Source organism: Mytilus trossulus, chromosome 11 (assembly GCF_036588685.1).
Source record: "Mytilus trossulus isolate FHL-02 chromosome 11, PNRI_Mtr1.1.1.hap1, whole genome shotgun sequence".
Classification (NCBI taxonomy): Eukaryota; Metazoa; Mollusca; class Bivalvia; order Mytilida; family Mytilidae; genus Mytilus; species Mytilus trossulus.
The window spans coordinates 8,640,808-8,658,452 of NC_086383.1; the positions used below are offsets into that span (position 1 = coordinate 8,640,808).

The 17,645-nt window shown below is 33.5% G+C and overlaps 1 protein-coding gene and 1 long non-coding RNA gene across 2 annotated transcripts; one reads left to right on the plus strand and one right to left on the minus strand.

The window, feature by feature from the left end:
* Positions 1-259: 259 nt before the first annotated feature.
* LOC134689690 (leucine-rich repeat-containing protein 15-like) lies at positions 260-7,595 on the plus strand. The gene is made up of 7 exons (XM_063549655.1): positions 260-350; positions 1,324-1,437; positions 3,724-3,802; positions 4,982-5,053; positions 6,093-6,164; positions 6,565-6,636; positions 7,520-7,595. Exons 1-7 carry the CDS (start codon positions 260-262, stop codon positions 7,593-7,595), a joined length of 576 nt encoding a protein of 191 aa, XP_063405725.1.
* A 3,850-nt stretch (positions 7,596-11,445) lies between these two features.
* On the minus strand, positions 11,446-13,204 carry LOC134690703 (uncharacterized). Its single transcript, XR_010101998.1, has 3 exons — positions 12,480-13,204; positions 11,982-12,048; positions 11,446-11,545 (listed from the first exon to the last, which is right to left on the minus strand). It is a non-coding gene; the product is annotated as an uncharacterized LOC134690703 (long non-coding RNA).
* Between the last annotated feature and the right edge of the window lie 4,441 nt (positions 13,205-17,645).

Below are 17,645 nucleotides of genomic sequence, written 5' to 3' on the forward strand. Positions count from 1 at the left end.
TGTTATTAACTGTGTCTAGTCTGAACTGAACGACCGTGTAAGGGTATCTGGTAAAGACCGTTAAGAACTTCAAGAGTAAGGTGCCAAAAACTCTTTTAGTGTCATGAACTATGTGATAAAAAACGTGCTTAGTTAAGTTAAGGATATTGAAATTGTGTCATAGTTTTAGTTGTGTCTGTGTTTAAACTAACTAACGACATAAGTCTTAAATTGTGGTTTATCCGTGTGCCCAGTACCAAAACGTGATACATTCCATAATATGAAAATTGGGAATGGTTGTTTGTCAAAGATACAACAACCCGACCAAAGAGCAGAACAGCCAAATGACACCAAAGGATCGTCCATGGGAGGTTAATTGTAAATCGACGTCTTATACTAAACTCAAAAACATGTCAATGAACTAAAATTAAAAAAAACAACATACAAAACTAAAATCGGCCAGAGACTCCTGACTTTTGACAGGTGTAAAATACGGAGAAAGGGGAGACATTTGTTGAGAGATCTCTACCCTTCATTTTACCTCTACCCGATGTATAATAAAGAAACACACAGCAATTCAAAATAAAAGTCAATTTGAAAGAAATTCATAAAAAAATGAAAACAACGCGTTTAATAGTTCAATGCGTCCGAAGCGCTTTTCTTGATTTACCTTCATCAAGAACACTCAAGGCCAAACATCTAAATTCGAGGATGCATAAGTACCAAAACCGTTGAAGAGCTATATGACAAAAACACCTAAAATAGATAGCCAAACTCATCTAAAGTCAACTTTGCTTGAGGGATTTGAAACCTTCGCTTCTTAATAATTTCAAATGTATAAACGGACAATTTTAGAATAGTTTGTTATATCGTGTAAACTGATAGTCCACCAGCAGATTTATCGACCCAGTGCTGTAAAAAAATGTTAGGTGTTAAGGTTCCAAGATTTTATGTTGTTTACAAACAATATACAACGAATACCTTGCAATCTGAAGCTCTGAATTGATTAAAGAGATAACAGATAAGCTAGTAAATGTTATATGGTTACCTGTAATACACCAAACTTTATAGATGTTCAGTATGTGTTTGGGCATTATAATTTTGCAAATTAAACCCTCGTTGTTACTTTGTTCGGAATAATTCGTCTTCGTTATACAGTTCTATTCAAATGTCACAGCTTCTTCATGGCAAATCCCCTAATGCAAACTTAACCTTATCATCATTTATTTTTTCAAAGGCAGGTTTATTAATGTCAGTGATCTTGCAAGTTAGAACGACTGAATGATAATTCTGATATTTTCAGACTTTTTCAAATATTATTTATATTATTATGACATATTTCAGATACTTTTAGTAAAAGCAGAAAAAGAATACCATTACTTCTAAAGTTGTTGTTGACAATAGGAATCATGCTAATTGTTAGCTTATCAACAGTTGGTTTAGTCCAGGGATGTTCTAGTATGTGTTCATGTGACGGAACCGCTTCATCATGCTCTTCCAGAAATTTGATGGAAATACCAAATGATATTCCATCAAATACAACGCGTTTGTAAGTACTGTAATTCACTGGAATATGACTTTGTTTTGTGAAATTATTTATTTTGACACATCATAACATTCTTCATCTATTTAGTGGAATAGAACAAACAGTAATTACGCTTTCTTCAAAATTCGTGTTTCATAAATGTATTCTATGGAAATTAATTGGCACTAAATGGTTGGATGGCTTGCAATCTACCATTTTTTGTTCAAAATACTTTAAATATTTATTTCTCTATTAAATCAAGTTATTGTAACACGAGATAAGATTACTCTTATCATCAAACATTTCTTAGACAGGAGAACATTAATGTAAACCAAAGATTGAATCTAAGAATGTACAGTTTTATTATTTTTACATTCTGGAAAGTTTTCATTAACTTAAAAGTAAAATCACAAACATACTGAACTCCGAGGAAAATTCATAACAGAAAGTCCCTAATCAAATAGCAAAATCTAAAGCTCAAACTAATCAAACGAATGAATAACAACTGTCAAATTGCTGACTTGGTATAAGCATTTTATTATGTAGAAAATGGTGAATTGAACCTGGTTTTATAGATAGCTTAACCTATCACTTGTTTGACGCATCAAATTGTAATATTTTGACAATAATGCGTGAAGAAAACAAACAAACATGTCAGCAGTCAATATTGTTTTAAAGTCTTAATCTTAATCTAAATAAACGTTCTTTTTATGATAAGGATAAAGAATGTACAATGTTTGAAATAAAATGATAGTCAGTCTAAATCTGATTGTGGCATTGGTCGTTTTAGAATGTCACGTCATTGGCTAAATTTCAATTGTTTATGACATTTTTAACCAATCAGGACGTTTAGATGTACACTTATGAAAATATAATCCAGGTTGCATTAGATTCTAAAACGGCAAATTGTTTTATATCTTTTTTATCTCAATTTTTCTGTTCTTTTTGTGTAATTGTCCATTCATTTGGTTTTTAAACGATCGATCTAAAACAAAAAGTTAACATAAAAAATTCGATGACTTTTATTTCCTCGTAAGCTTTCTGAATAAGTCCGTATTTTTCTCTCTCTTTTTCCTGTTAACTAATTAATTAAACGTCACCGATCTACTATTAGTATTTTTTACTAACTGTCCAATGTAATAAAGAAAATACTGCAAATGGTTCACATCTGTTGACAAGTCTTTATGTCTAAACCGCATTATAAACACTTTCAGTATATATATATACTGCTTAAATTTGTAATTGTTTATCCTTTGCCCGAAGAAAATATTTATTTCATTTGAAATATGATATTTGTTTTAGTTTAGGAATAAATTATCTTTTGTTAACCTATCATATTCATGTTCATACTTTCAGATATCTGCAAAAAATAGCATTACCTCAATAGAAAACAATACGTTTTTTGAATTAACATCGCTACAGTGGTTGTCAGTATTGATACGCTATCTATCTTTTATATTTATGTAATGCCACTCCTGGAGTTCTAAAAACATATGGAGTTCAAACCATAACAAAACTAAAGAAAGACAAACAAACAAAGGCTTCTATCATATAAATTCGAAAAAAATATAGAATGTTTATTGTCGTGAATCTTGTCATATGCACAAAACTTTCCAGAACTAAATAAATTTTCAATTTGTCTTCCGAATACAAATGTAATGGTTTTTTTTATTTCTATTAGCAAAGAAATTATAAAATGATTATTTAGAATGCATTAACACAAACTGTTAAATGTATAAAATCAAAACAGTATTCCTCCTCATCACTTTTAGAACTTAACTTATTGTATAGAAGGATGATAGATTTTTGCCTTTTGATCGTCTTGATGTTCTTACAATAGCATCACCTCAATAGAACCAGACACGTTTTTGGTATTAACATCCATAGAGTATGTGTAAGTACTGATACACTGTCAATCGTTTCTATTTGTACGATGAAACTAGTTACGGAAAATCAAACAAGTTTTAAAAAAAAATATTATAATTGTTATTTCCTGCACTATCTAAATTGTTCGATAGAAAGCTGACAACCTTTTTTGTCTTCGCTACACTTTTAACATCACATCTTTCAGTATCTATTAGCGTTCATTTGTTGATCAATTATTCTGGGGGTGGGGGTGGGGGTGGGGGTGGGGGGTGATAATCCGAATCCTAGGAGGTTAAAGTTTCATAAAAGAGTATCAGTATGTGTACTTAACTTAACTTATTACTTTATTGTAGGTTTCAGAGCTTTGAACGACAATAGCATCACCTCTTTAGAACCAAACACGTTTGCTGGATTGACATCCTTAAAGTCTTTGTAAGTATTGATACACTATCAATCTTTTCATTTGTACGATGAAACTAATTACAGTAAAACAAACAGTAGGTTTTATGATAAGTTTGAAAAAGTTGTAATTTGATTATTTTCCTTCATTTTGTCATGTGAACAAAATATTCTTGCACTATCTAAATAGTTCAATAGACAGCTGGTAACCTTTTTTGTCTTCGCTACATCTAAACATCTTTCAGTATCTATTATCGATCATTTGTTGATCAATTATTCGGGGGGGGGAGGGGGGGAGGGGCGTGATAATCTCAATCCTATGAGGTTAAGGTTTCATTAAATAGTATTAGTATGTGTACTTATCAATACTAACTTAACTTATTACTTTATTTTTATTTAATCTAATATTTAATCTTTTACTTATAATCAACTTGATGTTCATACTTTCAGATTTCTGTATAGAAATAGCATCACCTCAATAGAACCTACTATGTTTTCTGGATTAATTATAAAAAAGAAGATGTGGTATGATTGCCAATGAGACAACTATCCACAAAAGACCAAAATGACACAAACATTTACAATTATGGGTCACCGTACGGCCTTCGACAATGAACAAAGCCCATACCGCATATAGTCAGCTATAAAAGGCCCCGATAAGACAATGTAAAACAATTCAAACGAGAAAACTAACGGCCTTATTAATGTAAAAAAATGAACGAAAACAAATATGTAATACATAAACAAACGACAACCACTGAATTACAGGCTCCTGACTTGGGGACAGGCACATACATCAATAATGTGGCGGGATTAACATCCCTGCAGAGGTTGTAAGTACTGATACACTGTCAATATTTTATATTTGTTTAATAACACTCATTGAGATCTTAAAACGAAATCAGTTTAAAACAATAAATAAACTAAAAAATAGCCACTCGCTAAAACAGACAATACTTATCTAATATAAGTTCGTTAAATAAAACTTTGCTGAAATAAAAAAAATTCACAGCCGTAATGATTTTTTCCTTAATTCTTGTTATCAAAGAAATTATAAAATGATAATTTAGAATACATTTGGACAAATTGTAAAATGTAGAAAAAAACAACAACAGAATTCCCCCTCATTATTAAACTTTATAAACCTAACTTATCTTATAGAGAGTGTATTAAATATTTTCCTGTTGATAAACTTTATGTTCCTAATTTCAGATATCTGTCCAGCAATAGTATTACCTCAATAGAACCAGGCACGTTTTCTGAAATAAAATCCCTAGAGTATTTGTAAGTACTGATTCACTGTCAATCTTTTCTATTTGTACAATGATAATAATATGGCAAAACAAACAGTTGGTTTAGTGATACGTTAAAAGAAATTGTAATTTGAGTATTGTCCTTCATTTTGTCTTAGCTACAATATAAACACCTTTCAGTATTGACATCAACTTCCTGTTCCCACTTTCAGAAGTCTGTCCAACAATAGCATCACCTCGATAGAATCAAAACATTTTCTGAATTAACATCCCTACAGATTTTGTAAGTACTGACACACTGTCAATCTTTCAACATGGGTTTTAGGAGAAGTTTTAGAACAATTGTAACTTGATAATTGTCCTTCGTCATGGGCACAAAACCTTCATGCACTATCTCAATTGTTCGATAGAAAGCTGACAATCGTGTTTGATTTTGTACAAAGTTTTTAAAACGGAAGCAGTTCAAAACAATAATTAAACCAAACAGTAAGACATACGGCAACACAAATAATGGGTTTTATCAGGCTAAAAACCGTAATTATTATTATTGTCCTCCATTTCGTCATGTGAACAAAACTTTTCTGCACTATCCAAATAGTACGATAGAAAGCTGACAACCTTATTTGTCTTAGCTACAGCTACAATATTAACACCTTTCAGTATCTACACTCGATTATTTTTTTACCAATAATTCTGGTGAAACATAATTATACCAATCATACGAGGTTAAAGTTTCAGAAATGACTATTAGTATCGTACTTTTTTTTGTAATTATTTTATTTTTGATGATGAAACATGTGAAATTACATACTACAGTATTCAATACACATTTAAAAAATAAAGTAATACTTGATAAATCAATTAAGTCATATGGATATAATAAGATATAGATATAAATATTACAAAAAGATTTTGTTAATTAATCAAATAAATTAAATAAAAGCTGCTTCTAACAAATGCCATTTCTGATCCATTTTTACTTTTAGTATGCGTACTTAGTAAACTTAATTTATTATTTTTTTGTAGGTTCATTGCAACTTTTACAATTGATTCCATGTTCATACTTTCAGATATATGGGCGACAATAGCATCACCTCGATAGACTCAAATGCGTTTTATGGATTAACATCCCTGCGGTATTTGTAAGTACTGGTAAACTGTCAATATTTTATATTTGTACAATGACAATTCTTACTTTCTAAAAACGAATAGAGTGTCAAACCATAATTAAATTAGCAATAGACACGGACGGTAAAATAGACACTACTTATATGATATAAGTTCGAAAAAATATTAAAAAAAATTGTCCTTGATCTTGTCACGTGGACAAAACTTTCCAGCACTGACCGAATTCTCAATTAGTCTTCTGAGTAATGTTTTTTTCTTTAATTCCGGTTAGTAAATAAATTATAAAATAATGATTTGAAATAAGTTTTGACAAACTGTTAAATGTGTTACATCCTCATTACTTTCTGAACCTAACTTATTTTTTATAGTGGGTTTAGTTTTTCCTATTGATAAACTTGATGTTTCTTATTTCAGAAGTCTGCAAGACAATAACATCAACTCAATAGAACCAAATACATTTTCTGGATTGACATCTCTAGAGGATTTGTAAGTACTGATACACTGTTAATCGTTTATATTTGTACAATGAAAATAATTACGGCAAAACAAACAGTCGGTTTAATGATAAATTAAAGAAATTGTGATTTGATTATTGTCCTTATTCGTGTGAACAAAACATTCTTGCACAATCTAAATGGTTCGATAGAAGCTGACAACTTTTTTTTTTATCTATTCTACATTATAAACACTATGTTGTTAAACTATCAGTGTTATACTATAACACATATGATTATTTTTTAAACTTAGACAGAATTTCGGCACTTACCGCAAAGGACCGAAAAAAGACAATGATTTTTGGCAAATTTCCTGAATGAAAAAATGATTTCAAGGAAGTACTTCTAAGTAGTTCTTTGACTGATGTCCTAAATTTCAGTTCTTCACACCTTTGAAATATCTGCTAATCATCTATAATGAAATTGATTTTTTAAATATTGTTTCAAGCTGTAGTTATTTGGGTTTAAATAGATGTGTAAAAACGGGAAATATGTGTCCCCCTTTGACAAAACATCCGGAAATTTCAAATAGCATTTAATCTAACTTTACAGATGATTTTTTTCACAGGAACACATTTTCAGGCTAATATTTATATATATATATATATATATAAAAAAAAGAAGATGTGGTTTGATTGCCAAAGAAACAACTCTCTACAAGAGACCAAACATGACACAGACATTTACTACTTATATTATCTTCATATAGAAATATTAGTATACTTCAGACATATAAATCCCTGAATATAAATTGCAGAAAACATGAAAAGTCATGGCGAAAAAAACCCATCCCGCTCTACATTAACTTGCGTATTACTTTATTGTGGGTTCATTGAAACTTTTACTATTGATCAACTTCATGTTCATACTTTCAGAGATCTTAGTGACAATAGCATTACCTCAATAGAAGAAAACGTGTTTCTTAGATTAACATTCCTACAGAATTTGTAAGTACTGATACAATGTCAATCTTTTATATTTGTTCAATAACAATCATTGAGATCTAAAACAGGAATCAGTTTAAAACAATAAATACTTTAAAAATATACATACGGTAAAACGGGCAGAGGGTTTTATAGTTTAAGTTCGGAAATATGTTAAAAATGTTTATTGTCCTGAACTTTGTCATTTAAACAAAACTGTTCTGCATGAAAATAATTCTTAATTTGTCTTCTGACTACAACTGTAATATTGTTATATTTTAATTTCTTTTAGCAAAGAAATTATAAAATGAGGTGTTAGAATACATTTATACAAACTGTTAAATGTTGAAAAAAATACAAATTTTCCTCCTCATTACTTAACTTTTGAAACCTAACTTATATTAAAGAGAGTTTATTGATTTTTTGCCCATTGATAACCTTGATGTTGCTTCTTTCAGAGATCTGTCATACAATAACATCACCTCAATAGAACCAAATACGTTTGCTGAATTAATATCCTTAAAGTATTTGTAAGTACTGATACATTGTCAATCGTTTATATTTGTACACTGACAATCCTTGCGTTTTAAAAACGAAAGCAGTTTAAAACAATAAGTTAACCAAAAATAAAGGAAAACAAATGATGGAATTTATATCAGTTATTTTTTTTAACAAGATTTACCTGCAATATCTGAATATTTCGATATAAAACTGTAAAGCTAAGCCTTTTATGTCTATGCCGCTTTATGAACACGTTTAAAATATATCTTGCTTCAACCTGCCGTTTCGTTTGCCCTTAGAAACGACTTATTTAAATTTTAAATATGATCAAACTATATCTTTTTATGTTTGATATACTGGATCCTTTATTGATCAAGAAGTCAATGGAACAAAACTAGTCACATTCCTATGAGGTTGAAATATCAGTGTCATATCTGAGAACTTATATATGTTTAACTGATTACCAATTTGTATAGTACCGAAAATTTTTAACTCAAATCTTATTCATCATTTCCAAGGTACAGTTGTTGCTCATAAGGAAGCTATTAAACCAAGAGTTTTAAATGGTGAAGTTAAAATCATCCCTTCGTAAATTTTACGGACGCCATCACGAGTCGGTTGACCGTTATGGAATAACCGTTTCACAAATGATATCGGATATGTTCCTTATATCCCCTTCCCTTTCATGAATGTGACCTTCCGAATTATACTATTTACCGGATGTGTAATCACATAAGCAACACGACGGGTGCCACATGTGGAGCATCTGCTTACCCTTCCGGAGCACCTGAGATCACCCCTAGATTTTGGTGGGGTTCGTGTTGTTTATTCTTTAGTTTTCTATGTTGTGTCATGTGTACTTTTGTTTTTATGTTTTTCTGATTGTCTTTTCGTTTTTAGCCATGGCGTTGTCAATTTGTTTTAGATTTATGAGTTTGACTGTCCCTTTGGTATCTTTCGTCTCTCTTTTTTTTCTTCCAAAATATAAATTTCATCAACAATATCACTGATACTGGAGAAAACTTTATACAGTATGAGTGCATGCACCATAGGTTGGAAATCATCATGACCTTTCTAACATAATTGAACATGTACAAGCTACTAAATTCTCAATGAAATGTATTACTTGACTATATTACCTAAGGTGCCACGTGTGTTGCAGGACATGTTAACCCTCTAGAGCACCTGAGATCACCCCTAGTTTTTGGTGGGGTTTATGTTGTTTATTCTTTAGTTTTATATGTTGTGTCATGTGTACTATTGTTTGTCTGTTTGTCTTTTTCATGTTTAGCCATGGTGTTGTCAGTTTGTTCAAGAGTTATGAGTTCGTTTGACTGTCCTTTTGGTATCTTTCGTCCCTCTTTTACCTAAATCTACCAGCTTTTTAAATAATTATTTGAAATTCGATAGGAAAATACTATTTTTTTTGCACTACACATATAATTTATACAAGTATATAATTTCTTATCTAATATATATCTGAAATACTGTAAATGTTTCAAACGTAAAAACAACATGCATTAAGCACGTTGAAGGCCCTACATTGACCTATCACGGTTTATCTGCTTACTTTTCTGGAGCACCTGAGATAACCTCTAGTTTTTGGTGGAGTTCGTGTTGTTTATTCTTTAGTTTTCTATGTTGTGTCATGTGTACTATTGTTTGTCTGTTTGTCTTTTTCATTTTTAGCCATGGCGTTGTCAGTTTGTTTTAGAGTTATGAGTTTGTTTGACTGTCCCTTTGGTATCTTTCGTCCCTCTTTTACCTAAATCTACCAGCTTTTTAAATAATTATTTGAAATTCGATAGGAAAATACAAATTTTTTGCACTACACATATAATTTATACAAGTATATAATGTCTTATCTAATATATATTTGAAATATTGTAAATGTTTCAAACGTAAAAACAACATGCATTAAGCATGTTGAAGGCCCTACATTGACCTATAATGGTTTATCTGCTTACCCTTCTGGAGCACCTGAGACCACCCCTAGTTTTTGGTGGGGTTCGTGTTGTTTATTCTTTATTTTTTTATGTTGTGTCATGTGTACTATTGTTTGTCTGTTTTATTTTTTTATTTTTAGCCATTGCGATGTTAGATTTCTTATCTAATATATATCTGAAATACTATAAGTGTTTCAAACGTAAAATCAACATGCATTAAGTATGTTGAAGGCCCTACATTGACCTATAATGGTTTACTTTTATAAATTGTTATTTGGATAGACAGTTGTCTCATTTGCACTCACACCACATCTTCCTATATCTAAGACACTGGAAGTTCAATTCATTAAAGTCATGCTTATTGCAGCAAAATCAAAAGGCAAAATCAAAAGCCCAAATGCATCAAACGAATACGATCAGAATGATCACCAAAAGGGATCTTATTGTCTTTTTTCTATTAAATTTCAAGGAAATGATTCTCAGTCTGTCTTCAGAATACAACCGTTATGTGGTCTTAATTTCTGTTAGCCAAAAAATATAGAATGATGATTTAGAATTAGTTTTGACTAACTGTCAGATGTAGGGGGAAAACACTATTCCTCCTCATCACTAAACTTTCTAAACCCAACTTATTCCGACGTAGTCGGTATAGTTTCGGTTTGAGCACTTTGAACTTAAGGACGCTTCACTATGGCAACAGACTACGCATGCTCGAAAATTCTTTCTGTGATTGGACAAAATGCAGTCATAGTGGGTGATTTGGTTGTGTTTGAAAAAACGTCTCGAAAATTATATCGTGATGGAAAGCAAGTGAAAAACTATAAATATTTGAACTAGATATTACAAAGACTTATATAATTATTAAAATAATTGTGTCTCCAATAGCTCTTTGCATCCATTACAGCTGTTTATTTGGGACAATTATATAATTATATAGTTTTTAATGTAAACTTTGTTGTACGAACGTACACGACTTTTAGAACGCACCTACGCATGTGAGATTTCTGCGCGGTTTTGGCGAATGTAAAAAAAAACTACTTACACTACCAATAGTTTCTAGCTTTGTTAACCATGAAATAAGTTTAATGTAAACAGTAGTAAATGTATATTTGTTTCTTTTTATTTGCGCTAGATTTTTTGACAAATAAAGGTGTCATCACAATAATATTATATATTATTGCCTTAAGGTAGTTCGGGGGTTTAAATTTTCGCGCCGTCTGCGCATAAAGTTGCGCATTGATATCGTAAGTGATGTACATTGTCGTAATTTTCCATAACAGTAAAATATGATCATTTAAATAATCTTTTTTATTCAAATGCATTGAGAAAGAGTTGAATAACTTTTAAATGCAATTTTAAAGCTTAATAAAATTTATTGTTACAATTGTCATTGTTGAAATAGGACTTCCGTTCTAAAAATAAACAGCGTGTTTTTGACGAAATGTAGTCGCACTATCTGGGCGTAAATAATAGTTGACTATGTATAGGGTTCTGGATAGTTTTATTAATCAATGAAGCATCAAAAGAAACCCTGTAAAATAATATTACATTAAATAACAACGTATATAAATCAATTCTCTTAAACCATGTATTATATCAATCTGATAAATTTACGTAATATGTGTACTCACAAAAATTAACCAATTGACTGTAAAATACGTCACAGTTTATGAAATTAACAAAATGTGTAATTAAACCTTATCTCATCAAAATATAACTTTCTGTGACGTTCGAAACAGAATTTAACTTGTCAGAAAAGCAAAATAGAAATATAGTTTCTCATTTAGCAAAACATTATAATATACGAATTAGCCGTTAAAACTATAAACAAACAGTCTAAGCACAATAAGCATTAATTAAGCAAATAGCAGCAAGCAGTTAATTAATAAATATAAGCTAAGCTAAACAAAGCAAAATAACTAAGCTAATAAAATAATAAGCAACTACAAATGAACACTCATTCTTACCTCGTATGAGGTACAAAGGTTATGCCTCTACGGGTATCTACATCATATGCAGAACTCTGTCAAATACCTGTATAACAAATACTAAATTATAGTTACTATGCACAGACTTATATAGTACTTAAAATCTATCAATCGGAGACAAAAATATTATAAAGACTCTGAAAAGTATTTATCAAGTTAACATTTTACTCATTTACTCTCGGACTCATTCTGCTCAAATATGCGGCATTCAATACGTTTATCTTTACACTATTTATTCTCAGGCTTAAATTATGTAGCTCAAATGTAAATCAATAATGTGCCTGTTATAAAAGTTACGTTAACCTTTTAAATAGTTTACAACATTCATTCACCAATCACACGATACACATTCTTACTACGAATTCATGCTAAAATGGAAAGTTAATCATGCGTGAAATACTGATTAATCCGGTAATAAAATTACAATGAAAGTAAGATAAAGACAGAATATCGAAAGAGATAAGTAGGCAAACTGACCTGAAACAATCGTGGAATTCCTCCAATACAAATGATACAAAATAGGAAACAGCAAATAAAGTATATGAAACGTCTGTTCGGTTTGAACATCAATCCACAATTGAATAAAGACTTAATATAAATAAACCGCCAAAAGATATATAACCAATGAAATAGCAGAAAGTGTGCGGTCAAATCAAGCGTAAAACACTGACCATCAGAATAGTAGAAGTGAGTAACAATCAAGGCCAAACTAGTCAATCGTCAAAGTCCGTAAATATAAAATACGAATAGTACCACTCATAATTAATTACAATCCGTAATTAATCTATTTGAAAACGAAAACACAAATATGCATTAGGAATAAAATCATCTTTATTTAAAGTAAATTCAAATAGGAAATAAAATATAAATTACAAAATCATATCAGTATTTATTCAATCATGAATAAATACACGCTAGCACATACTCCTCCCTGATCTGAAATGACGTCCCGTCATTTGCTCTGTGGAGTTTTAACAATATCTAAAATCGTCTTTGCTGCTTCTGTTTGTAGATCTTCAAATAAGTTGGTTTCTGCTAATGACGTAATACACTGGATTCTCTGGTACCAATCCTTTTCTGTGACCAAACTAGCTGAATGCGATGTATCATACTTACCTGACCGCATCCAAGCTGGTTGTCTTCTTTCCCTGGTAGACCGTCTAATAGTCGGAGAAGATGACGACGAACTGTCTTCAGGTGGATTCTCCTGCTGTTCTATGTCATTTCTACTTTCTAAAGCGCTTCCCTGTTCTTCGGAATCTGTCTCATCAACTGTCGTAACTGAATCAGCCTGAGAAAGGGCGTCCCCATCAGATCCTGAAGCTTCTGTCTCTAATACCTCATTTTGCTCTTCTTGCTGTGATGTTAAATCTGTAACGGATGGGTTACTGTCATCATCAGCATCTGAATGCACAATGACCAATTCAACGGACTCCTCATCAGAAGATTCATTCTGTCTGTAGTCCTGAATTGGTACTGGTCTATCGGGTATCATTGTAGGTGGTACTTCTGTTGGCTTTCTTTTTTTCGTCGGCACTGGTTTGTTCTTTTCATTATATTCTTGTGTTTCCGTGATGAATCCTACAGGTAGTAAATGGTTCCTGTGCAAATTTCGCTTCTTTCCACCGCCATGTTCTTTTTGCACTGTATAAACTGGAATGTCTTTGTTTGGCTGATCAAGAACACGGTAAGAATCCTTTTCCCATTTGTCAGAGAGCTTATGTCGTCCTTCAAATGCGTTGATTCGTACTAGTACTCTATCTCCCTTCTGTATAGTTGCACAACGAACCTTAGTATGATAACCTCCTTTCTGTTTCAACTGAGCTTTCTTTGACATTTCCGCTGCAGCCTTGTGTGCATACTCTAGTCTGTCTTTGAGGTTGTTGATATAATCTTGATTCTTTGCTTCCTTCCTTAAACCAAAAGCAATATCTACTGGTAATCTCGGATTTCTCCCAAACATCAAAAAATATGGTGAGTAGCCTGTTGAATCGTGTCTGGTACTGTTGTAGCAATATACTAATGGTCCAACATAAGCCTTCCAGTCTCTCTTCTGTTCAACCTCTAGGGTTCCCAGCATACTCATTAATGTCCGGTTAAACCTCTCGCATTGTCCATTTCCTTGTGGGTGATAACTTGTAGTGCGAGATTTTACCATTCCGGTTAACGTACAGAGTTCCTTAATAAGATTAGACTCAAATTGTGCTCCCTGGTCTGAGTGAAGTCTTTCGGGAAGTCCATAGTGAACAATGTAGTGGTTGTACAGTGCTTCAGCTGTTGTTTTTGCTGTCATATTCCTTGTTGGTATAGCTTGTGCAAACCTTGTGAAATGGTCTGTAATTACTAAGACATACTGTTGTCCTCCCTTCGATGGTTCCAGGGTTAGATAATCTACACATACAAGCTGTAATGGTGCCGTGGTCTGAATACTTACCAGAGGTGCTCTGTGATTAGGAATGGTTTTCCTCCGTAAACATCTGCCACAGTGTGAAAGCCATTCCTCGACATCTTTCGCCATACCTGGCCAATAAAAGCGGTCCCTAAGTAGTGAAAGAGTCCTATCTTTTCCCTGGTGTCCTATATCATTGTGGTATGCCTGTAAAATGGTGGTGATAAGTTGTGATGGCAATACAAGTTGTTTCTTCACTTCATCTTCACTATTAACTACTCTGTATAGAATATCATCAATAATATGTAGATGGTTAAATTGTCTCTTCAATATGGGGTCTCCTTTATCAGGTTTCTGCTGTTTTTCTACCATCTCTATCCAACGTGTTATCATCTTGTCCTGTTGTTGAGCTTTTCTCCAATCTATGATGTCAGTGGTTGGTGGTCCATCTAACACGTTGTTCTCTTCGTCCTGAACTAAGTTGGGGTTAATGGCTAAACATTCTGCAAAAGGTGTTGGTACAACTGCATCACAGATGGCACGTACGGAATCAATGTTGATGTCTGATCGATCTTCAGTAACTGGTAGCCGACTGAGTCCGTCTGCATCTGCGTTTGTTCTTCCAGGGCGGTACTTGATGTTGAAGTGATAGCTGGCTAAGTCTGCTAACCATCGGTGACCTGTAGCATCCAGTTTTGCTGTTGTCAGCACATATGTGAGTGGGTTGTTATCTGTCCATACCGTAAATTGTTGTCCAAACAGGTAATCTTTAAACTTATCTGTAATAGCCCACTTCAATGCCAAAAACTCCAATTTATGTGGCGGGTAGTTCTTTTCCGCTTTCGTCAGAACCCTGCTAGCATAGCTGATAACTCGCTTTTCACCTTTTTGTTCCTGATATAAGACTGCTCCCAATCCAATTCCCGAAGCATCCGTGTGTAACTCAAACGGTAGAGTATAATCGGCATATCCTAAAATAGGTGCTGATGTAAGTAGTCGCTTCAAGGTGGCAAAGGCTTTCTCTTGATCTGGTCCCCAGTTCCATGGTATCTGTTTCTTGGTCTTTCCTTTGCTTCCTTTCTTACCTGTTGGTGATGGCATCAAATCAGTGAGAGGTCTACTAATCTGGCTGAAATTCTTGATGAATCTTCTGTAGTAGCCTACAAACCCAAGAAATCGTCTGACATCCTCTGGCGATGTTGGTTTCGGCCAAGTAGTTACTTTGTCTGTTTTCTCTGGGTCTATCTCTTTTCCTGCCTCTGAAACTATATGACCAACAAACTTCACCCGTCTCTTAAAGAAGGAACACTTCTTTGGCGCTAGCTTTAAGTTGACTTGCCTTATTCTCTCCATCACTAGCCTGAGGTTCTCTAGATGCTCCTCATACGTCTTCCCAAAGATGATAACATCGTCTATGAAAACACAGCATATCCTCAGATTGTAGTCGGCTAAGCAGTCCTCCATCATTCTCTGGTAAGTGGCCGGGCTGTTGGTTAAACCAAATGGCATCCTGTTATACTCATAAAAACCCAATGGACCGACTGTAAAGGCTGTTCTTTCTTTGTGTGGCTCATAAATCTCAATCTGATGGTACCCTGATTTCATATCTACAACTGAATAGTACGTCGATCCTGCCAGACAATCCAGTAGTTCATCTATTCTTGGAAGTGCATAACTATCTTTTTTCGTAGCGTTGTTTAGCTTTCTGTAATCTACACACAGGCGCAGGCTGGAGTCTTTCTTCCTAACTAATACCACATTGGAAGCAAAAGGACTGTGTGATGGTCTAATAATCCCCATATCTAGTAACTGCCTCAAATGTGCCCGTACCTCGTCATATGCTGTTGGTGGTATGTGGCGGTATCTCTCTTTAAACGGTTTATCTTCAAGAAGGTCGATTCTATGCTGCACCGTGTCGGTGTGACCCACATCATCATCACTCTTGGAAAAGATGTCCATGTACGAACGGATAAGTGTACGTCCTTCTTCAAATTGTTCATCCGTGAGATTACTTTTGGTGAATTCCATCTTCTCAATAATACTTACCTTTTCATCATCTTGTGTTGTTGGTTGTGATGGTTCGATGGTAACTGGTTGGATCTCACATATTATGGCTCTAGGTGGTATACTTACAGTTCTGGTTGTTATGTTTGAAATGCGTATCTTCACCGGTCCATTCTTTTTGTGTTGGTAGCTGATTAATGTTGGTTCAATGTCTAAGTCCTCGTGATTCTTTGCAAGTAAAGACGACTGTAACATTGCTGGTGAATCATGATATGGTATTTCTTTGTCTAAGTAGCCGGTTAATGTGATGTATGAATTTGGTGGTACTGTTACAGACTTGATCTCTCCACTTCTGATAATTCCAAGACGGTTGCTGTTCTTTGTAAGTTGTTTCTCTCTAAGTATGATGCATCTTAACGCTAGGTACCATGGTGTAGTCAAGCTGCTTTCCTGTAAAAATCTAGCTCCTATACTTACCTTAAGTGTATCTATGATGGTTGAAAGAGTGTTTGTTCCTAATAGTAGTGGTACCTGTTTGTTGTATCTACTGTCTGGTATAACTAAAAGTATACATGGGTAATCCTGATGGTGACCTGGTATCTGTACGCAAGTTTCAGTATAGCCAAGGTATGGTAACTGTTGCCCATCTGCACACTCTATATCTAGCAAGGTTGTTATCTCCATTAATGGTGTTTGTATATGTTGGTTGAAGAAAGATTGGCTGACTGTTGACACTGTTGAGCCGGTATCTAATAAGGCTGATGTTTCCATACCATTTATGTTCATCTTTACTTCTGTTGGCTGACCAAAGAGTCCCGGTGGTGTCTTTACCTGACTGACTTTGGGAACCTTGCTGCTATCTAAACCCATGGATGTTCCCCCTGCATAGGTTTGTTGGAGTTTAAATGCTGCTGACTATGGTCCATCCTAACTTTACATCCTATCTTCAGATGTCCTGTCTGTCCACATCTCCAGCATTGGTAATCTCTATCTGGGTTATCTCTTCCTCCTCTATAGTTGTTATGTCCTCTACCTCTATTTCCACCTCTACCTCTATATCCTCCTCTATCTTGTTGTTGTTGTTTAAACTGTGGTTGTTGTTGCCATGGTGATGACTGATTTGGCTGCTGCCATTGATTTGGTTGATTTGGTGGTTGCAATTGTGGTGGTTGTGTAGGTCGTCCCTGATGGTTCCATGGTGATTGCTCCCATCTTTTGTCATTGGAATCCAGTCTGGTATGTATCTGATT

Excerpts from the sequence above, each read along its gene's own strand:
- LOC134689690 (XM_063549655.1), top strand. The coding sequence starts at position 260 with ATGAAAATTGGGAATGGTTGTTTGTCAAAGATACAACAACCCGACCAA. Across the intron at positions 351-1,323 it reads CAAAGGATCGTCCATGGGAG|ATACTTTTAGTAAAAGCAGA; the intron begins GTTAATTGTAAA and ends GACATATTTCAG. Across the intron at positions 3,803-4,981 it reads TTGACATCCTTAAAGTCTTT|ATATCTGTCCAGCAATAGTA; the intron begins GTAAGTATTGAT and ends TCCTAATTTCAG.